Source organism: Eupeodes corollae, chromosome 1 (assembly GCF_945859685.1).
Source record: "Eupeodes corollae chromosome 1, idEupCoro1.1, whole genome shotgun sequence".
Classification (NCBI taxonomy): domain Eukaryota; kingdom Metazoa; phylum Arthropoda; class Insecta; order Diptera; family Syrphidae; genus Eupeodes; species Eupeodes corollae.
Window position 1 is genome coordinate 109,170,210 of NC_079147.1, and position 24,490 is coordinate 109,194,699.

General features: G+C 35.4%; 1 protein-coding gene across 1 annotated transcript; it reads left to right on the top strand.

The window, feature by feature from the left end:
* The first annotated feature begins 298 nt into the window (after positions 1–298).
* Positions 299–24,210, top strand: LOC129942637 (uncharacterized). The gene is made up of 2 exons (XM_056051664.1): positions 299–2,552; positions 23,924–24,210. Exons 1-2 carry the CDS (start codon positions 299–301, stop codon positions 24,208–24,210), a joined length of 2,541 nt encoding a protein of 846 aa, XP_055907639.1.
* The last annotated feature ends 280 nt before the right edge of the window (positions 24,211–24,490 follow it).

Consider the following 24,490-nt stretch of genomic DNA (forward strand, 5'->3'; position numbering starts at 1 on the left):
CCTGGGAATTGAACGAAATTCTAAGGACATTATTGTTAATGCAAGAGGACTGAAGCTTATTGAACTATGCGATACATACGGTTTAAGAATTCAAAATGGAACTAGCTTATCGGATACGAACGGAGAATTTACTTTTGTTGGAGGACAAGGTAGCTCGGTGATTGATTATAGTTTGGTAGGTAGTGAATGGAATGAACTGATTGTTGATTTGGAAATCCATAATGTACCTTACTCTGACCACTTTCCAATCGCCGTAAAATTTAAACTTAATACCAGAGAAGCAAAGGAATCGAGAATTATGAATACCTTACCGAAAATAAAATGGAAATCGAAACACAAGTCAGAGTATCAATTAAGATTAAATAATGCACTGATATGCCAAAGAACTTACGATTTACCTCAGATAGAAGAGATAATCAAAGCATCTTACTACACAGTTAACACCAACACTCAGCGAAACTCTTCGGCACCATGGTATGATGCCGACTGTAAAAAATACAGAAAATTATCGTTTGGCTGGTTAAGAGCGTATAGGACCTCAAATGAGGACTATTTCAGACACCAGTATTTGATGGCTAATAAGGCGTACAAAGAAATATGTAATAAAAAAAAGGCTGTTTTCTACGAAGCTGAATCAAGACGATTAGCGCTATGCAAAAACTCAAAAGATTTTTGGAACTTGGCAAGACAGCTGAATGGCAAACGGTTTTCAATCCAAACGAACTTGAGTCCAAACCTTCTGGCAGCTCACTTTGAGAAACTGTTGAATCCAGTACATGAGACACCTTCGGTGGAATACGCTATACCAGCCTATGAATGTGGTGTTCTTGATGCTACAATTAGTTACCAAGAAGTAATATCAGCTGTAACGAAGCTTAAAGATGGAAAAGCTGCAGGTTCGAATGGCATATCAGCTGAATTTTATAAGTATGGGACACCAGAACTACTCACAAGGCTAACTTTCATATTTAACAATATCATGGAAACCGGGACTATACCAAATGAATTCAAAGAATCGATTATTTTTCCGATTCACAAGAAAGGAAACATGGCTGAACCAGCTAATTACAGAGGTATATCGTTTCTAAATGCTTCATACAAGATATTTACACTAATACTACAGAAACGATTCAACGAATGGATTGATAGCGACAAACTACTGCAGGAGTACCAGGCAGGATTTAGAAGTGGATATTCAACGATCGATCATATTTTTACCCTTAGATGTATGGCTGAAACATTCCTTCGCAAGAAAAAGAAGCTATATGCCTTCTTCGTCGATTTTAGAGCTGCTTTCGATATGATCGATAGAAAGGCTCTATTTTATAAGCTATATAGTAAAGGTATGTCATGCAAGTTTGGAAGAGTCATACAGAATCTCTACGACGACACAACAAGTAAAGTATGGAATGGTGAAGCGCTTTCGGAAGAATTCAAAACACAATCGGGAGTCAGGCAAGGTTGTACATTGAGCCCAAGCATGTTCGCATTGTTCATTGATGATCTGGTTGACATTCTGCCATGTGGAGTAGAGTACGTGGGGATGATAATAAAACTATTGATGTTTGCAGACGATATTGTTCTGTTGGCAGCCTCTTCTGAATCATTGCAGTTGATGATTAACCGATTATTCGAATACTGTCGGGTTTGGAATCTGATAGTTAACCTTGACAAATCCAAGATTTTAATATTCAAGAGTGGAAGAGGCCGCAAATGTGCAAACGAAAAATGGCATTATAATGGAGAAAATATAGAGGTTGTAACGGAATTCAAATATCTAGGAGTTATTTTCACGCAAAACCTGAGTATGGAAAAACATCTGAAGGAAAAATTAATGAAGGCAAAATGTGCAATCAGTGCTACATGGAATAGATGCTTTCATAACAAAAGTATAGCACACAGCAGTAAATTCAAATTATTTGAAGCGATATCAGCATCAATCCTTTTCTACGCAGCTCAGACATGGGGTACAAGGCAGTACGATACGGTGGAAAATCTTCTACGATACTACTGCAAAAGAATCTTCCAGCTTCCGCGTAGCACACCTAACTACGTTATCATGTTAGAAACAGGAATCTCGCCATTGTTCATTCGAACATTAAAAATGCAAGTGGATTATGTCACGAAAGTCTTGAAGATGGATGATAATCGACTACCTAAAATAGTAGCTCTTGAAGTCATAAGGACAAAGACAAGTTGGTGCGCTGATTGGTTGGAACTTGCTTCAGAATGTGGGATAGTCTTAAACCTGTGCAGTGAAGAATTAGAAACTTCGCTTTATCAACTCATTGCTGCAGTGGACTTAAAACATCGTGATAAATATATAAATGAGGCAACAGGATCTATCTACAGACAACTATATAGCCAATTGAATCATAACCTGGAGGAGAAAAATTATTTTAGGGATGACAATAGTACAGCCGAGATTTCAATGATGGTAAAACTGCGGAGCGAACTTATGCCACTGAACTACATACCTCATAGAGATGATTTACCCATTGTGTGCTCTTTGTGCAACTTAGGTGAAAGAGAAGATAATTTTCACTTTATGGGTAAATGTCCGATCTTAAGAGAAATCAGAAGGGATGTATTCGGAAGTGACATGTTGACACAAAGCCAAATTATACAACTGCTTAACAATATGGATATACAAAAATTATACAAATACTGCAGGCTAGCTCTTCTCTACAGAAACAAAATCATAAATGAAAGCTTCTAAGATAAACTAATTTTTTTTTTTTATAAATATATTTTGCAAAAATACATACGAATTATTGCTCAAAAACAAATTTTCATATTATGTGAAATTTTCATGTTTTGTCAACTAGACAGACGGCAAAATGCCATGCTTTTATGTTTTTGTAAATTAGGAATTTAATCATTGAAAAAATAATAAAACCAATCTATATATTCGATAGATAATTTTTGAAAATTGTATTTTGGATAGTAAATTGTTAAAAGTGAGTATTAAGGAAGGCAGGTTGGTGTGTTTTAATCTGAATTGTAAGGACTTAAGTCTTTTCGTGATCGCAGTGAAGCCATGACTCAAGCTAGAATTAAACGCGTATACCGTTTACGTTAACCTTCTAATATTAGCTTCAGACTTTTTTCTTTAATATTTTGCAGTGCGAAAAAACTGTGTTAGAATTGAAAAAAAACATGAAAATATATACACGTGTACCCATTTAAAAAAATATGTTTCTATGCTTAATTTATCCTTTTGGAAGCAGATAGGTCCAGAGTTTAAATATGTACATGAATAAGTCCGATAGTATCTGTTTAGGTAAGTAGGTTGTTGCGTAGGTAAAAAGATAAGGAAGTGTCTAGGAAATAATTTTATTAAATTAATGTATTAAACCAAAAAAGTGAAATGTATAAGAACCTTCAATCCTCCTTACCCTCATTTTGGTTGTTTCAAAAAAAAAAAAAACAGACAAATGGCTTAAGATAGTGTAATAGCTTTTCGCATTCTTAGGAAAAAGGGCAATATACAAAGAATCCTTTTTAAGTACAAAATTTGAAAATGAATGTCTCCTTCTAGACTTAACCTGATTTAATGAATACAAATTATAGTTGAATTTAAAATTAAGATTTTCTCCAAAATTGAAGTGAAATTTTTCTTTATTTCAATTTGTTCATTATTTTTAACTATTTAAGCAAGTTACAAAAAATGCCATCCAAATTTTAAGGAATTTTATTTAGAAATTACCAAGCTGTTGTTGTCTTTTATTTTTAATTTTATTCAAGAGAAAATAATTTCACAGTAATAGAATGACCGACTATGATTTTCAAAGCTCTCTTTTCTTTTCTATACAAAAGACTCAAGTATGTTATTGAAGCACCAACCCAAATATGATAATTATAGTCGAGTTTCGGAGGAATAAGCTTTGTAAATAATATTCAGAAGGGGTTAAAAACTTCTTCCATCATTAGCAGCATTTTCGGATATGTCGAATATGTTACCTCTCCACTACAAGTCGTTTGTGGTGAACATATCTACAATTGTAAGTTTTTCAGTCTCCTCAGCAGACAGCATTGATTTTTCGAAGCATTCAATTCTAGTCAAGATCAATGCTGTCAAGATCAAAATTTAATGAGCTTATCATTTATGCTGCTGTTGGTAGTCGACATCCCAAGAACAAGGATTATAATCTAAAGACGAATATGAAAAGCTGAGGGCACTGTCATTATCGAAACAATTTAGTGGGTTAGAAGTTTCAGACAAAAGATAATTTATAAAAATAAGAAAGAGTATCGGAGACAAAACTGAGTCCTGGGGCACACCATCGTGTAATTTGTGACTATTAAATTTAAACCTGTCTAATACCACTTGAATTGAATGGTCCGAAAGATAATTACTAACCCAATTAAGAACAACCAAATGCACATATTCTCGATAAGAGAGCTTTATGCCCATACTCTTAATGATATCCTGGTACTGGTTCCGCTGTTTCTTGAGTTTCGTTTTTACGCATAAGGTTAAAAACCATTGAATTACGTAGACGTAATAAGAAGGCCGCTACCGTATCTTCAATTCCTTGAAGTGTTGAAATTAATTAAAGCTTTGAACCCGAACGAAGTCGCATGTTTCCCGACTGTTCGATTTGAAAAAGTCCTAGCAACGACTATAATAGAAGGCTACTGTTCGAAATGGTCTTCTTTCTCCTTCTTTTTTAAGATGTTTTTGAACAGAAACTTTAAATCAAAAAGGTAGAGTGTCCAACAAGTTTTGATGAATTGTTTTACGTTTTTCACGACTAATTTTCTTAGTAAACTTTTGGCAAAGGTCCTTTCATGAGTGGTGAGGGTTTAAAAAGACTTAACCTTTTCATCGACATCTACAACTTCTTGTGTAAAGAAGCTATAAATCCCCCAAAATTACCTATCTCCATCATGTTTTTTTAATCCTCTATGAACAAATTAACATTCCATTTAATTAGTTTCCATTTGTTTATTTATTTTTTCAAACGAAACGGACGAAAAATGTTCGATAAAATATTATTTTTAATTAAATAATATGAATTACATAATTGCTTTTTCCATCTAATTATATAATCTAACCAAATATAAAAGAAAATAGAAATAAAAAAAAACGAAACGAGATCAAATGTAAACAAACATAGTGTGGCAATTAATTTGTTCATAATGTAAAGCTTGTTCATCGATACCAATCATTAATTAGATTAGCATAATTCGATTAAATAAATCGCCCTCCCGCTCCCATCATGCTCTTTGGACATGGAGTATGGACAGGACATGTAACATATAACCAAAACTATCTACACATACATATATACACTCCAAAAATACCTACATCAACCAATGCGGGGGAAGGGGTGGGGCGGTGAATGTGGTATAGACTCCTCCAAAATGTAAAGTTGTCATGTGTAGAACCAGATACATAAGTATCTATGGAACCTAACCTACACCCAAAGGATTGTATACGAGAAATGTATACAGTTGTTGTTGTTGGTGGTGTTTTTGATGGTAATCTATTCGGAGAGTTACATGTGCTTCTAACATTTGCCGTTAATAATCGACCATGTCTCCCCCTGGTGCTAAGGATAAAATATTATTTTCAATTAAAGCAGTAGCCAGTGCGATGGAAAGATAAAGCGCCACATCAATATTTGATTTAATTAATGCAATTTATAGAACTTACGGTTCACCAAATGAGAAATTAATATTGATGGACTCTTTTTTATTACATCAGAATTTCTACACTCAGTATAATGACCTAGCAGCTAGATGGGTTTATTTCTGTTTCTATTTCTAGCATTTCAAACGAAAGACCCCATTGGGACAAAGGTCACCATACCCGAGTTGTACTATACAACTCGTTGCTCTAATATACTCCACAATATGTGAAGACTGTGTGTAATTTCAGGTAGCCGTGTAACAGCCCCCAATATAATAAGTGCCATCAGGTCGCGACAACCAACCAACGAAATAATGGTTTATGCGTGAATGGGCGATAGGATCTTCATCTTAGATTACAGAACTGAATGTATTTTTTCCTAATTAGTTTATGTATCTTTTTGAATGACTCAAGATGCATCTTTTTAGCTTGTATCGTGGTTTTGGAATTCCTACTGTTTTTCAGTTGCAGCTATGAATTTGATTTTTCTAAGGAATTTTTGTCTTTTTTCAAAAAAGATCATATTCTGATTATGAGTATAATATGGATGGGAATTTCTCAAAAACTTAATCTGTATAATATTTTGTTTGTCGTCTGATATGATAATGAAATTTATATAAAAAGACGCATGAAACCTTTTTTGTTTTTTGAAAATACAACAAATTATTTTTATGCTGGCGACACATAAGAATGTCAACATTCAGAGGGAATTTCGATGAAAGAAGGTAATTTATGGTATTAAAAGTGTTGGTAAATCAAAAGACTTATATTAGAAATAATTAAGGAAGCTGCTTGGCGACTTATTCGTTTTTCTTTAGGTCCTCATTTATTTTGTTTCTTGAAATAATTATGATAGAGGCTGTTTGGGGGATTATTTCAAATATTTTTGTATTGTCATTTCGACTCAAGTCCAAGAAAATCGAAATATTTTAGATAAGACTGAAAATAGTATAAGAAACAAGTTTTTGTGAACGCACCCTTTCACTAATCATTGAACTGTCATTGTCAATTTATTCCAAAAAGACACTGTGAATTACTCGAACCAGCAATGCCTGAATATTATAAAAATGTTTTATTGACGTTTAGAGTTGATTATCGCAACTTTAAGAGCGTTCCTGTTTAAGTGACGCAGCTCATTTTTTCTCAACCAGCTCATTTTCGTCCATAAGAAAAATATGCACTAATGGTCGGATAAAAGTCCAAATTTCATGTAAAAGTAACTTTTTGGTGCTGTGTGTTTGCCGGTGGTGTTATTGGGCCAAATTTTTTTTTTCGACGACAATAACTCTGGCCACGTAACTCTGAATATTTTTGACCCAAACTGGAAAATATGGATTTGGACGACACGTAGTTTTAACAGGATTATCCCACAAGCTGCACAGCCCACCTTGTAATCGATTTATTGAAGAGTATGTTTAATGAGTGTGTTAACTCAAGATATGGGCCAGTCTCCCATCATCTTAATCGTGCTATTTAACGCCTTTAGACTGTTTTCTTATGAGGATATGAAACAAGCCGACGGCGAAGTTTAAAGAGCTAAGAGCCAACATTAAACCAAAATTGAGGCCGAAATGTGACATCGAGTCGTCGAAATTTTGTCCAAATAATGGACCGGAGTAAACTTAACAACGGCGGCCATGAACTTTAAGCCGGTAATAATTTGTTTTGTTTTATTTCAAAAAAAAGTTAAGTCCTTATTGGAAAACCCTTTAACTTTTTCATGTATCAAATATTTGCCTCTTGTGACCCATTTGCATTAACAAAAGTCTGAAGCAGTCCGATGGAATATAAAGTGTTGTCACGTCTCTAGGGTTGCTAATTTTTTAAATTATTGTGCCACCTCATTCACAGTCAAATTTTGTCACCGTCCGACGAATTCCCTTAGAAGATGACTACCGTCAGACGACTTTTAGTAAGGAAATCCATAGGACAGGGTTAGAAAAATAATAAGGAAAAACTATAAGGTTTACATTTATGTATAACAAAAGCGTCCTAATGGCCGAAAATATGACTTTCGTAGCAAAGCGTCCACCAGTGACTTGATGGTTCATCTAAAACAAACAAAACCTTATAAATTATTGCACTTGATACTTCAAAAGCATTTGATAGAGTGTCGCACTAAGCTATCTTACCAAAAAAATACGTGCTTTTGGTATTGACAAATCTCTACTTCGTTGGATTAGAAACTAAACCTTTCTAACCGTTCAATACAAGTTTTTTGAATGGTTTCAAGTCTGAAACTCATACAATGAATGCTGGTGTCCCCCAATGCTCCGTTTTGTCTCCGACTCTCTTCCTGATAATATACAAATAATCTACAACTTGAATATATCTCACACATTTGGGCAGGTGCCCTAAAACAAGTTTATGTCTTGGAAATGATAGGCAATAGAACAAAATATGAAACATATACATCGCTCAAATAAAAAAGAAATGTTTCATGCCTTAAAATAAAACTAAAAAAGATGCTGGGATACGACCCACATTAATAACTTCCCATCCCGTCTGTCGATTGGTCTTGCTTAAAATTTGTAGGTTTTCGCGTTGGGTTAAAAAAGTTGTCAGTTGAATTAATCTTGAAAATTGTTAAATTACCAACAATATTTTTCATATAAAGAAATAGTTTAGTTTTAAAATTTAGTTTTGTTAAATAGATTTTTACTCGAAAACATCAATCTTTACCAAATTTGGAAACTATTTTTGTAGATTTTATTTTGTAATGAAATAAGGATTGTTGGATTTTTATAAAAAAAAACTTCTGAATATCGAAAACAATAAAAAAAATTGAATCGAAAGTAAATTTTTACCAAGTTTTAGTATTGTTCTTTTTTTAGATTTGTATTTTTTGTAAGAAAACAGTCAATAAGATTTTTCTCAAAATTGTACTAATGCTTTAAAATATTTTCAAAAGAGCCTTTAATAAAAGATCACAAATTTGATACTAAGTTCCATTTAAATTCCTCAAACTTGTAATTTATTCTATCTTATAACTTGCGACTTATAGGAACTATATTTGACGTTTTGTATTCGTAAAAAAAAATTCTTTTTTTCCGATTTCTTTAATTATGGTAAATCATTTGACGTATTTCTTATATTCGAAACACATACTATGAACGAAAATTCTCTAAAATTTAAAAGCCTTTTTAATGGATTCAAACTTGTCTTTGACGCAGCGTGCAAGCGGAGGAAGCGTCTATGAAATCAAAACTACACTTCAAAATATTTATGATTTGAAAAGAACTTGAAGGCACTACTATAGTAAAACTTTCAACAACATTCTTTCAATCGGTTTATTTCCCTCCTCGTTCCAAAATCTGTTATTTTCCCTATTCATAAGAAAGGTGATCCAAACAACGTCAAAAATTATCAGGGAATATCATTCATGATTGTAATGGCTAAAATATTTTGCGGTGTTTTAGTGAACAGAATAGAAAAGTGGGTGGGTGGATAATTACTGACTTTCAAGCGAGTTTCAGGAAAAACTATTATACTGTGGATCAGATATTTGTTTTAACGTCAATTTTCAAAGCATTCCAATCCAGAAATAAAAAGATTAACGCTTTTTTTGTTGATTTTACGGCAGCTTTCGACCTTGTGAACAGAAATTCACTTTTTTAAACTCTCTGAACTCAGAATCTCCTCAAAACTTTTAAATGTATTGAGGAATATGTATACTGGTACAGAAGCAGCGGTTTGGGATGGATCTACGTTCTCACAATGGTTTGATACTAACGCTGGTGTTAAACAAGGATTCCCTTTGCTCTTTGCATTGTTCATTAACGATATTGGCCAATATCTTTCTGGTGGGACTCGGATAGCTGACACTTCAATCAAGGTTCTACTCTATGCAGATGATCTTTTCAGAGTCACCAGAAAATTTGCAGCTTATGATGAATCGGTTGTCAACATACTGCAACACATGGGGACTTGCAATAAATATTGAAAAACCCAAAATCATGGTATTTACAAGATCTTAACACAGTTTGGTTAGAGAAGGTTGGTTCTTCAATGGCCATCGTCTTGAAATCACTATTAAATTACAATTATTTAGGCGTGAAATTTAACAAAACGATGGATTTCAAAAATCATCTAATTGAAAAGGAGAAGTCTTCGCAAAGCTTGCTGAATATGACATGGGGGAATATTTTTTCAAACCAAAATGTATTGCTGTCAGCTAAATACAAAATATTTCAATGTGGTGTTAAAACATCTCTTTGTTACGCAGCACAAGTTTGGGAAACAGATGAGTTTGAAGCAATAGAAAAGCTCCAAAGAAATTTCATAAAAAAAATGTTTAATCTGCTAAATAGAACACCTAACTACGCTATTATTTAGAAACGGGGATGGTAAAACTGTTTACCAACACCCTTAAGATTCAGATGCTCGTTTGACAAAGAAAATGCTCCTTTATGAAATGCGGAATAGAGACTCTTGGGTTGCAAAATGGCAAACTATTGGCGATAGCTGTGGAGAAGTTGTCCAATTTGATTTGAATAACTTGGCTTAACTGAAGAAGCAGCTTTACAAGATAATTCAAAAACACGAAGACTTTGTCCGAGAAAAATTAGTAGCAGAGGCTGAGCAATCTGAGAGCAGAATAATTTACTCACAACATCATAAGCTTTTAAGCAATAATTATTTTGAAAACACATTCAGCTATAAAGAAATATCGTTAATATTCAAATCCAGATGTGAGCTCTTAACCTTAAATGGCAGTCCATAGAACGAAAATTTCCACCAATTCTGTACTCTATGCAACATGAAAGCAAAAGAAGACTGCCTCCATTTTATAATCATTTGCCCAGTGTTAAGACACCAAAGACAAAGATTTTTCCAGAAAAACAGTTTTACAATGCAAGTAAGTACTGAATTTATTTAAATCAATTCATCAAAATTTTATTGCATAAACTAAAATCGCTTAATATACTTTGCCAACTGAGCTGACGGCTATGCCAAAGCTTTATAAAATTCGTTATGTTTATTCAAACTGTATTAAAATATTTATAAAAAAATGAATTACTTACTTACTTACTTACTTAAGGTGGCGCTACAGTCCGAGGCGGACCTGGGCCTCAACCAACATGAGTCTCCAGCCAGCTCGGTCCCTAGCTATCTGTCTCCAGTTTCGCACGCCAAGTGGGCTGAGGTCCTGGGTGCGCCACCTGAGTCGCGGTCTTAGTCTACTGTGCCGTCCCTCGGGATTGGATTCTGGAGCGTTGATGTCCATTAGCTCTACATGACCTAGCCATCTTAGCCGTTGGACTTTAATTCTGCTAGGTACAGCCCGTTAAGTTCGTCGTTATACCTATGCCTACGGGATCAAAAATCACCCGAAGAATTTTTCTCTCAAAGCATCCTAAGACGCTCTCATCTTTCTTTGACAGGGTCCAGGCCTCAGCGCCATAAATGAGAACCGGGATGGTAAGTGTCTTATGGATGGTAATTTTAGATGCTCGAGAGAGGACTTTACTTCTCAATTGCCTTCTAAGTCCAAAGAAGCAGCGATTTGCAAGAGTTATTCTTCGTTTGATGTCAGCGCTGGTGTCGTTGCCTGTATTAATAGCGGTGTCTAGGTACACAAAGTCCTTAACTACCTAAAAGTTATAGCTGTCTATGGTGACGTTTTGTCCAAGACGTCGTTGTTCAATGTCCTTTTTTGATGACAGCATATACTTGGTCTTGCCCTCATTGACCACTAAACCCATCTTCTTCGCTTCCGTCGCAATGCTCCATTGACATCACGCTTTGATCTTCCAATTATGTCAATCAGATCTGCATATCCGAGTAATTGGATGGACCTTTAGAAGATTGTGCCTCTAGTGTTGACGGTTGAGTTTTGCACAATTCTTTCCAGAACGATGTTGAAGAAGTTGCATGACAGTGCATCGCCTTGTCTAAAACCTTTTATGACATCAAATGTATCGGGGAGATCTTTTCCGACCTTGATAGAGCAGTGTGCATTCTCCATCGTCATTCTGCACAAACAGATAAGTTTGACAGGGATGCCAAGATGCTCCGTAGAGCTCTTCCCTATAGATGCTGTCATATCGCATATATAATAACGATGATTTTTTAAGAGTTTGAAAACTTTTTTTTTAAAAAAACGCATAAAATTTGCAAAATCTCATCGATTCTTTATTTGAAAAGTTAGATTGGTTCATGACATTTACTTTTTGAAGATAATTTCATTTAAATGTTGACCGCGGCTGCGTCTTAGGTGGTCCATTCGGAAAGTCCAATTTTGGGTAACTTTTTCGAGCATTTCGGCCGGAATAACCCGAATTTCTTCGGAAATGTTGTCTTCCAAAGCTGGAATAGTTGCTGGCTTATTTGTGTAGACTTTAGACTTGACCTAGCTCCACAAAAAATAGTCTAAAGGCGTCAAATCGCATGATCTTGGTGGCCAACTTACCGGTCCATTCCTTGAGATGAATTGTTCTCCGAAGTTTTCCCTCAAAATGGCCATAGAATCGCGAGCTGTGTGGCATGTAGCGCCATCTTGTTGAAACCACATGTCAACCAAGTTCAGTTCTTCCATTTTTGGCAACAAAAAGTTTGTTAGCATTGAACGATAGCATTCACCGTAACGTTGCGTCCAACAGCATCTTTGAAAAAATACGGTCCAATGATTCCACCAGCGTACAAACCACACCAAACAGTGCATTTTTCGGGATGCATGGGCAGTTCTTGAACGGCTTCTGGTTGCTCTTCACTCCAAAGGCGGCAATTTTGCTTATTTACGTAGCCATTCAACCAGAAATGAGCCTCATCGCTGAACAAAATTTGTCGATAAAAAAGCGGATTTTCTGACAACTTTTCTAGGGCCCATTCACTGAAAATTCGACGTTGTGGCAGATCGTTCGGCTTCAGTTCTTGCACGAGGTGTATTTTATACGGTTTTACACCAAGATCTTTGCGTAAAATCTTCCATGTGGTCGAATAACACAAACCCAATTGCTGCGAACGGCGACGAATCGACATTTCACGGTCTTCAGCAACACTCTCAGAAACAGACGCAATATTCTCTTCTGTACGCACTGTACGCATTCATGTGGTTGGTTTAATGTCCAATAAAGTAAACTGAGTGCGAAACTTGGTCACAATCGCATTAATTGTTTGCTCACTTGGTCGATTATGTAGACCATAAATCGGACGTAAAGCGCGAAACACATTTCGAACCGAACACTGATTTTGGTAATAAAATTCAATGATTTGCAAGCGTTGCTCGTTAGTAAGTCTATTCATGATGAAATGTCAAAGCATACTGAGCATCTTTCTCTTTGACACCATGTCTGAAATCCCGCGTGATCTGTCAAATACTAATGCATGAAAATCCTAACCTCAAAAAAATCACCCTTTATTTAATTCTGCATAAAATACACCCAAAACCCCTCTAGACTTTTGTATACTAAACTTTTGAAATCTTGAAATGCCTTGAAATTGTAAATATAGAGTTAAGATGCACAAATATTATGATATTGTAATTTTGTCAGCCTACTTAACAGAAAATTGAAGAACATTTTTAAGCAGTGCTAAAAAACTTACCTTTATTTTAAGAGTGTGACCCTCCTCTGACTAAAAGTCTGATCTGCCCTAGCACCGACTCGGCTTATTTTGACACCGATGTTTTTGATTTTATTTCTGTGTATAGAAATGTGCTATTACGAAATGTCCAATTTTTACGAAAGCTAGTTCTTGGGTGTTTTGGCAAAATTCCAGAACTAACTGGTTAATTAGAAGAGGGTTTATAGTTTTTACCTCACTTTTTGTCCTTTCCTAACCTTTACTTACGAGCAAATATGCTTCAATTGTGAATTGTATTTTTCCTTCTAACAAATTACTATTTCAACAACCTAACAAGTTCTGTGAATATTATTTGGTTTTGATTTGATTATGTTTATTATACTATTTAAAAAAAATCATGTTTTGTTGTTTGATTTCAATCAAATTGCGTTGACTCAATCAACTTACAAGTCCCATTCGAACAACACTGTTTCTTAACACCCTTTGTTATCGCCTAAACACCTAAACCTGGACCTGAACCTGAACCAACTTAGAAGTTTCTATAAGAAAACAAAATAGAAAAACACACCGAACAATGTGCCACAAATAATATTTCCGTCAATTCATGGTCTATCAATTAATCATCACATTGAACTGTTTTTTTTTTTGTTGTTATTATTATTTATTATTAAAATATTTTTTATTCAACAATAATAATTGTCTTCTCAATATTTTTTTAAGAACCATGTCGATTCTTCGAATTCTATCTAAAGCCGTTCATAAAAATCTATTGTTGTATAGAAATACGTCATATTCCTGGAGCAATATGTTTCTTGTTGAACGTGTTGGGTTTGAATGCGAGACTCCAAATTTTTTGAAGCTGGAAGGTGGAGCGTGGAGGCGGCATTGAGTAGGTTCATTGTTTAAAATTATGAACGCAGCATCTCCTGGAATTGGCTTAATAGAGCTGCCATTTCAGTCAATAGATTTTGAATTAGCTGAATGTGGCTAAGGGGCAGACAATTTTGTTATTTTTTGTCGAATCGGACATGTATAGTTACCTTCTTTGATTTGTATATTATGAATGCAATGTGTCATGGTTGAACATTCTAACCTCGAGATATCAATCACTTTGACAAATAAAACTTAAACGTTGAGCTTATTGTTCGATTTGTTCGTCGTAAGAACAATATTTAGCCTCATCAGTGAACAACTTTGGATTCTTTTCTTATAATATTCAGGTGCACATCGCAACTCCTTTTAAAACCTCTCTAGTTATCCTTATGTGCATAAATATGTTAGATTTGAAGAAATTACCTCTACAAATTAATTGATAACATACAAATCGTAACTTAAATCGCAATAGTGAGTAGTTAATCTGTCATGGTCGCGTCTTTAGTCTGTTATGTACGCATTCAGAAAGCCGGAAGCTTTCGAATATGACCAATCTTGAGTGGTTCCAGAAAAAGTGTTTTTGGCACATCTACAGAGATGTATGTCATCTTTATTTGTGGATGGGACCAATTCCAAGTGGTTTCCGTTATGTCTAAAAACATAAACAAAAACTCGTTTTGGGCAACGCCAGCAGGACAAATGCGTCCACCTTAACGTTGTCGAAACCAAATTTGCGATAACAAAGTCGTCAAGGTGCAATGCATTCGTAATGGCTCTCCTCCCTATTAAAATATTCGGAAAAGTTGTACCTTTGATTCACTTTTTCTCAGAAACGTGACCACTACGTGGTGTTAGACGAATGTTTCTGTTATCTCCTTTATTAAGACTACTTGCAACTTTAATAGCAACTGTTTTTTTGCGCCAAAAATTAGTTCTCAGCTTTTAGAATATACTAGCATAGAGATCATTGGTACCCCCACTATTTAATACCTTACAAAAAATCCAGTAACAGGATTGTTGCCAGACCTCGAAGTAATCCAAATTAGTTTTCTCTATTTTGTTGTGCGTTCCAGGCTGTGAACGGTCATTCATTTTCGACTCCATGTGCTCCTCCGCCAGAAAAATTATGAAAATCGCTATTGCTGGTATGTCTAGGATGTTGTTAAGTAAAACCATCTGCCGGATTTGTGTTTGACTTGTACAAACCATTTCATTCTCTCTGAATTGGATCACTATAAACAATTTCGTCAGGCTCTAAACAAATTTCTATTGGACCTGTTGCCTCAACCTTTATTAATTAATAATCGGATTTTTCTAACTCAATTTCTTGGATAGTCTGCATCATCACATTCAGCATCAAATGCATCAAGCTTATCTTCTTCGTCAGAATCCATGTACCCTTCGTTTTTAATTAACTTCGTTGAAACGGGTCAGTAGTCTATTTAAATTTGGCGAAATCGGTTGACTTTTACTCACAACTAGTTTACACCATAAAAACTTGGGCCTCACGTTATAACTCACTATCCGATATTTTGTTCAAATACCGCCAAAATACGATTTTAAATTTATAGCCACAGCTGTCAATTGTAATTGAATAACAAATTAGAAATAGCAGACCTTTTTATTCGCATAATCTTCTTACTCCAGATTTTAAGAACCCAACGGAAGGAGAAAAATGGATTGAACTTTCTTAACAGGTCTGCGAGAAATTTTAAACTTATGGCATTTCATGACTTCAAAACTGGTTGTCAAACAAATTTATATTATACAGGGGTGGAATCGGCTAAGGTGATTGTTGATAAATGACAATCAAAGTGATCGAATTTGATCTACACAAAGTGATAGTCAAATTGATACCTAAAAGCTATCACAAAAAAATGTGATAGTCCTTTTCAAACAAATTTGTTTGTTCCGAATAGAGGTACCAGACACTTACACAAACGACTGGAAAATTTTCTAAGTTCCCTTTGTTCCTTTTAAAAAACACATTCCTGTGACCGACAAAGTTACGACATTCGAAAAAAAGCAAGAAAAGTAAGAATTTTATTCAAAATCAGCCAATTTGAAACTTTTATTTTGATTTTTTATAAGAATCAATTTCACCAAGGCAACAACGAATTTTGACAATTTGAATCTGAAATTGTTCAATGGAATTGAATTGAGTTGAATCATCTTACACAGACGGAATGAAAATGATGATCAATTCGACTATCAAAAAATTGAGTGCAACAATCACCTTAGCCGATTCCATTCCAGGGTTTTTCAACAGGGTCGTTACATAAGTAGAGTGACACAGGGACAGCAAACGAACGCCATGTTTCTTACCGCTTTTTTGACGTTCCTTTTTAATAACGTTTTCCATTTCATAATAGAAAAATATACGAGCCAACAACTGACAACGAGGCCACTGACTACCGAAATCCGGAGTCAGTGGCCTTAACGTTAAGAGGGCTATGTCCAATTTATGGTCATCATAATCGTTCTACCTTGGCCTACATCCTTACAAGATTAAATTGACGCAAGAACTGAAGCCGCTTGACCACCAGAAGCGTCGTATGTTCGTGAACTTTGCTGAGCAACAACTTAAAAATGATTAGGATTTTTATGGAAACATCATGAATGGCTTCGTCAAAAAATATGCGGTATTGGGCAGACAGCAATACACACGTACTCCATGAGTCATCATTGCACCCCGACAAATTGGATGATATTGACTTGGAGGACTTGTAGTTCCAACAGGACAGTGCCACAAGCCACACAGCTAATGTCACAATCAGTTTATTGAAAACGAAGTTTGGAGAACGCGTTTATGTGGGGCTACGTTAAGTCTGATGAACTTCGTACGAATATCGAATGTAAAATTGCAGCAGTATTGGAAGATTTATGCTAGTAAACCGTCGAAAGTTGGGTTCAGAACCTGGACTTCTGCAAACAAGCATGTTGTGGCTATGCAAAAGAATGGAGTTCCATTCACAATGGCATCAAACGTACTTTCACAGGAACAAAGAATTTCATTGATATCCAAAACCGTTTAAGTTTTATTTAAAAAAAAACTTTTGTATTGTTCTTATTTTAAAATTTCAACTTTACTTATCTGATGATTGTTTGAGTAATAAAATTTAAACTAAAAAAACATTCTGAAGTACAAATGTGCTCCATGACACAATTGCACCAATTTTTGCAGTGATGTAAGGGGGGGGGGTTATAGGATTAAGTAATTATTGTATTCGAATCTCGTCTTAGCATTTGTTAACGTTGAAAGGCTAAAGGCACCCAAGAACTGGGTTCTTAAGGCTAAGTAAAGACACAACACATCCCCTTACAACAACTTGTTACATGATTTTGTAGAGTACAAATCTTTGTTTACTATATCCTTTTATCATCTTACTTTACGAGTCTGTCTTTGACTTTATATGAATTTCCTGCTCCGACTTTAATTATCTTCTCAAATTTTCAAAATAACCGTTTTCAACATTATTTTTATATTTTTGAATGTATTTACAAAGTCGATATAGTAGAATATAGATGAATTCGTTATAAGAACAAAAACTACTTTCTACTGTTTTGCATTTTTCTGTTGTAAATCGTTTAGGCATAAATGGTTTAGCGTTTCTAAGGGGGTCGTCTACCTCGGCGCTCAAATTTCGGGCCTCTTATTCAAGGATGGACTGCAAATAAAATACACATGATAGTTGAACAGACATTTTTTATTTGATTAGTCAATTCTTGAACTTTAATGAAAAACAAAAAAAAAGATGACTTTTTAAAATAAAACTTTCCCTATCTCAGCTTCATAACCTTAAAACAAAAACTTTATTTGAACGTTGATTAGGTCTAGACAAAACCTTTTAAGAACATTTGAAAATTTCACAAAATGGCAGCGATTTGAAAAAAATTGCAGTTTTTGACCATGTTTTTCAATCTTAAAAGACTGTACAAAATAAAAAAGAAAGAGGCTGTGATGCGACCCACACTGATAACTTCCCATCCCCTCTGTCGATTTGTCTTGCTAAAAGTTTGTAGGGTTGGGTTAAAAAATTTGTTAGTTGAATTATTCTTAAAAATTATAAAATAACCAACCATATTTTTCCTATGAGAACCGTTTGGCAATATGAGAAAGCCAACTGGGACGGTCTCAATGAATTGTTCAGGAAGTTTAACTGGTCACTATGCTTTCTTGATAGTGACGTGGATTCCAGCGCAGATATGGTAACAAATTTAATACTTCGTGGAATGAGAAATTTTTTTCCGAATAGGGTAAAATCTATCAAACCCAAAGAGAACTCATGGCTTTATTCGGGCTGTAAGGAGGTTATTAGGTTGAGAGATGTAATTTCCGTTGTTATAAAGCCAACCCGACTAAGGAAAAGCGGCATAAGTTTAAACAATCTAGAGAGATCTATAATGGCCATATTCGACGAAACTAATTTTTGCATGATCAGAAATTAAAGGTAGCACAAATTTCTTGTCACTTGTAAAAACGTACTAAAAAACCATGTCATCTTCGGTTATAACGCTCGTTCACAATGACACTCCCTATGTAAGCTCGATTGATTTGCTTGCAGCACAAATATCTTGAAGAACGGAAGCTTCTTAATGACCGACAGTGTGGCTTTCATAGCAATAGGTCCACTGGTGATCTCATATTTCATCTCACCGAACAGTGGAACAAATCTTTAAATTGTTTTGGAGAAAGTAAGATTATTGCATTTGATATTTCAAAAGGATTTGATAGAGTTTGGCACCAAGCTCTCTTATTGAAAATGCGTGCTGTTGGTATTGACAAATCTCTTCTTCTTTGGATTAGAAATTACCTTTTTAAACCTTTCAATACAAATTGTATTTTAGATGGATGATGGAAGTCTGAAATTCATAAAATAAATGCTGGTGTCCCCCATGGCTCCGTTTTGTCTCCGACTCTCTTCCCTTTAGTCATAAACGATCTTTTGTCTGTCACTTCTAATCCATTAAATTGCCTCGCAAACGACAGTACCCTCAGCTTTTCATATTTGTTCCTAAATTCACATCCTTGTCCTTCGGATGTGGAACTTCAACGGCAGCGTATGATAAGCTCTTTCAATTCTGATCTTGACAGAATTGTCCAAATGTGGAATCAAAAGCCGTGTAGAATGTAATGCTTTGAAAACTCAATGCTGTCTCCTGTGGTTAAAGCGTAACGCACCCCCCCCCCCCCCCCTGCCACTATCCATGAGTGGCACTTGCATCCAAGAAACCAATCAACTATCAGTACTCGGTATGTGTATTACAGATCACCTCTTATGGAATGATCACATATTCAACATCGCCAAAAATGCTGCCAGGTGCTTACGATTTCTCCGACGATGCAAGAAATTTGTTACCCCCTCTGATCTGGCTATAATCTACAATGCTCTCATCCGTCCAAAGCTTGAATATAATTCGCATATCTGGGCAGGTGCCCTTAAAACATGTTTAAATCTCTTAGATAAAATTCAAAAAAGAGCTTTAAAATTGATAGGAGACAGAACTATAATCGAAACATTTACATCGCTAGATCACCGCCGCAATGTTTCATGCCTTTCGTTGTTTTATAGATATTTTTACAAACAATGTTCTGTCGAATTGCATTCCACCCCTTAAACAATTCAGCCGTAATGCTCTTTAAATGCTCATCAGTTTACCCTTGAGGTCAATTTCGGGCGTACTATCAACTAGAGAGGTTCTTTCTTAAATCGCACATCGAGAATGTGGAATGCTTTGGCCAACTCTGTTTTTCCCTCCCATTTTGATGTTCAGAACTTTAAGACCAATGTGCACCTGTATCTCCTTTTAAATCCTTCCCTATTTTCCTTACGCTCGCACTGTGTTTAAATATAAACATATAAAGGGTACTAATAACAACTTGAGTGCTTCTTAATTTAAAAAAAAAATATAAAGAAATAGTTTAGTTTGAAAATCTTGTTTTGTTAAGTAGATTTTTAGTCGAAAAAAATGTTTACCAATTTAAGTAGCATTTCTTAAATATCTACAAATTGGATGAAGAACCAAACACCAATTTGCGTATACTATTTGTTGTGGATTTTACTTTTTATGACAAAATGGACTATTGGAATTTTTGTAAAAAAAAAACTACTGAATATAAATACAATATTTTATGAGACATAAAAAAAGTTGTAAGACAATGATTTTTAATTTTTGAAAAGCTATTTGAGTCAAAAGTAAATTTTTACCAAGTTTTAGTATTGTTTTTCTGTTAGGTTTTTATTTTTAGTAAAAAAATGTCCATTCGATTATTCCCAAAATTTTACTAACTGATGACAACAATGTTTTTTAAAAGATAAAAGTAGTTTAAAGCCAATATCTCAAAGGTTTGAAAAGATATTTGAGTCGAAATTCAATTTTTACCAACTTTCAATAATGTTTTATCAGGTTTCTATTTTTTATAAAAAAAAATTGTAATTCGATTTTTCTCAAAATATTACCAGATTTTGAAAACGTTATTGTTCGTTGCACAAAATTATTTTGGAGATAAAATCATTTTGCATTCGTATAATTTTCGAATTGACACATTTTTTTCAGTTTTTTTGACTTATAAAAACACAGTTAATTGGATTTTTTAATTATAGGTGTTTGGTATTACGCTACAATATAATATTATATAAATTTTAATTCAAGTCTTTAGCGTTTTTGGTTCATGAGATATTTAGGGTTAACTAAAATGTTTACCTTTTTTTAAACTGCTATGTTTAAAAAAAAACACCCACGCAATATTCTTGAGAGCCCTTTCTGCATCCAACTGCCTTATTAGCTGTTTAACCAGATAAATGTTATTTGAAGCCGATATCTCTTCTGGTTCTTGAGCTATGGACGATGACAAAAGCGTCGCGAACGGGCGTACGAACGTATGTACACACGCACGCACGCACAGACATCTTTCTAAAAATCTTTTGTTTTAAAACAAATTTTAAATTTGAAAAATGGGGCCCATTACAATAACTTCCTATGGGAAGTTAAAAATTAAAAAAAGATTGTGTCCAGACCAAGCTAGATGTTTTGTGAATAAGTTCCGCTTAACAGATTATGGATATCTTCTATGGATTGTCGAAATCGTGCAGTTCTGAAAAACGCTACTTTTGAGAAAGCGCGTTTAAAAATAAATGTTACAAGGTAAATTGGCAGGGTGGGGCTGGGTTTGAGACTCGATATCGAGGCTGTACTCGAAGGTAGACGGCCCTCTTAACTTTTTGTGAACTGATGAACTATGATAATTTTTCAAAAAAGTTCTGAAATACTATAAATACAAATATCAACTGTATATTGAAGAAAGAGATTATAGATTTAGAGGACCTTCTAAAAGGCTTTTTTTTCTGAACAATGATAACCCCAAAAAGCCTTTTTTATGTGTTTTTTTCGTATTCTACAAAAATATCTCAAAAACCTTATTGGACAAAATTTTTGTCCACCGCAGTGCTATAAAAGTTAACTGTTAAGGCTGTTTCTCGCCGAAATACTCGGAACATTGAACCAACTTAGTGTAACAATTTTACTATGTCTCAATTTTCTGCCGCAAACACTACCAATTTCAAATGATTTTGGTTTAGTTTTACCAGAATTTAAAAACATTATTTTGTACAAGATCAACTAAGATTGAAGTTAATTTCTAATTTTTAGTACTAATAGTTTATAACTAAAAGTAATGATTTTAAGTCACTTCATTAAGTCTCAAATATCAACAATTTATTTCAGAAGATAACAAAACAATATTAATTTTCCGTTCGAAATGTCATTATAACTACCCAAGGCCCATCAATTATTTCAAATCGATGTTTTGTGAAAGTGGAATGCTGTGCCTGTCCACTGAAGGAATTCCCCACACGGCCACACTCCATATCAATATCTATTAAGTCCATAAATTCTCTCACCTTCATGATGGTTGTTTAAAGAAGAAATAATTTATATATGTATCTATATGCAGACACAAACAAAACAGTAATAAATGCCGCGTGCGAAAAACTCCAAAGACAAAGAAAACTTCACCGACCTGCTAACCCGGTGTCCTGAATAATGTACATACCTACATAAGCCATAGTAAAGGAGCTCTATGAGTTATGTCAGCCCTTAGCTCAATAAATTTTCACTCTTATACCAACTTGTTCACAAGTCGCAGATTTAAACAACAAAATTCAATACGAAACCAAACAGAAAAAAAAAACTAAACAAAAATTCTCAAAACATGTGCCTGGAACGCGATAAACTTCAAGTGCCATTACATTCCTTGAGAAAGAAAAGCAAACAAAAACCTCCATACCTACCTTTAAAGTTTGCATACAACACATGTATATGAAGGCGAAGTCGCACTGCGGGATTATGAATCTAAATCCTAAGAAGAAGGAGGTATAACCTGGCTTATATACGAGTGCCGAGAGTGCGGAATGGATGGCTGGAATCTCCCTAGCATAGCACCCAAAGCCAAAGGAGACGAAACCGCAGCAGACTGCTTGGGGTCCTTCGAGCACTTTAATTTTAGGAATTGCAAAAAGACCAGCACGACAACATAACGAATATATATGTAAGAAAAAGTTCACAAAAATTTAAAAATACAAAAAAGAAAACGCTAGCAAAAATCAACAAGCTATCAGAGATTAGCCCACGAGATTCTCGCAGTCCGCCATCGCCATCAAGTCCATATGGAACTTTGCAAGTCGTCACAACTATCCGATTATGCCAAACGGTCTCAGCAAATAGTCATTCGAATTCAGTATTCTAGAATCGATGGGATGGCTGGTTGGCAGATAAAGAGAAGTCTTTTAAGACCAAATCGCACGTGCAATAGAACAAATTCAGAGGTGGACTAGACGAATGGGCCTACTATTTTGGCTCTAACCACACTGCAACGGTTAATGAGATTCAACTTATTTTTGTCAGAGGAGTTGATTTTGTCATAAATAAGCCTACAGAAGTTTTTTCAGAAAGATAGGACGTTAGGGAAGACTCAAAGAAGTGTTGGGGTAGTAACTAGTCTACAGTGCAACAACTTACTAGTTTATGCTAAGTCCAGCCCTGAACAGGCTTTAAAAACACCATTGAGCACCCAAGTCTTGTGGTCTATTCTCTTCTATTTGAGTTTAGAAAACCACAGACCTCCTGCTTAACCACCTCACTGCTCTCAACAACCAGCATCCAAAAAGACCACGACCACGAAGACCCAAAGAACTCCATGCAGGCTCATGGAGCAATTCATTTGAAATTCGCGATTAACACGACAGATAGTGTTCAACAGTCATTTGTTCTTTGTCGAGCATTATGTGTACGCTGCTGGCTGTGAGAGTGTATGGAATCTCGTGCTATGAGAGTTTTATGACAACTGCAACAGTCGACAGACTCCAGCTTTCAGCATAAACATATTACATAGCAACATAGCACAGCCAGCCAGCCATCATCCAGCCAGAGAGCTGTACACAGGACAGGAGGCGTGCACCTAACAATGGTCCACGATGTTTCTCCTCGGCCTCGGCTTCGCGCAACTTGCAACTCGCAATGAGGAATCAGGAATCTGAATTTGAAATTGTCACAAGCTCATACAAGGCCAAAAAGACTACAACAACCTGATGTGTTCGGCTTCGGTTTCTATATTCTGAATTCTGAATTCTGACTGTGCACAGTGCACAGGAGGCGCATTAAAAGAACGAAAATCATTAAAATTCTATTAATCGGAATCGGAGGGTCTTGCTGCTGCAGCGCGGTCCTAAATTGGGAAGCCTGCTTCATCACAGCCAGCAGCGTAGCCCAGAACAGGCGCATTATGATCACACATACCTTTTTGGAAGGAAGCCAAAAATCGTGACTGCCAAAACAACCTCAAGATTCAGGTACATAAGCATGTTCTGTATGTTTTTCTCTCTCGCACAGGGTGTGCTATTTGGCGACACTTGAACCGAAGACAGCTGTTGGATTTTTCACAACACGCCACCCTGTGGCGAGGATATTGCGCGCGGGAGTCACCAATAAAGTTCGCGCACTCCGGAGGCGATTCCCGAGAATTCACTGAAAACGCATGTGAAAAAATGAAATATGACAAAGACAAAAGCTGCAAAACCGAATTATTGACTTTGCGTGGTCATTGGACAGGCGTTACACCAAAACACGGACCATGCAATGGATACCTGCGCTCGGCTCTGGCCATATTTCTAGAGTAGCTTCTTCGTTCCGTTCCGTGTGTATAATAATTTTTGTTGCCTTACCAAAAAATAAAAAAGGAGCAGAATTTCACAGAGGACCTTGTGCGCATCCTCTTCGTGATGATGGTCGTCTCTCCGGATGCCTTCGCGCATTTTGGAGTCAAAACCAAACGAATGATAGAACAAGGAACTTCTTTCTGGTGATGGTTAAGCAAGCAGCCGTTGCTTATTTCTTGCTTTTGCTTTAGCTTCAGCTTCAGCCAGATGGACATTGAATCTACATCAGGTATGCGCAGAA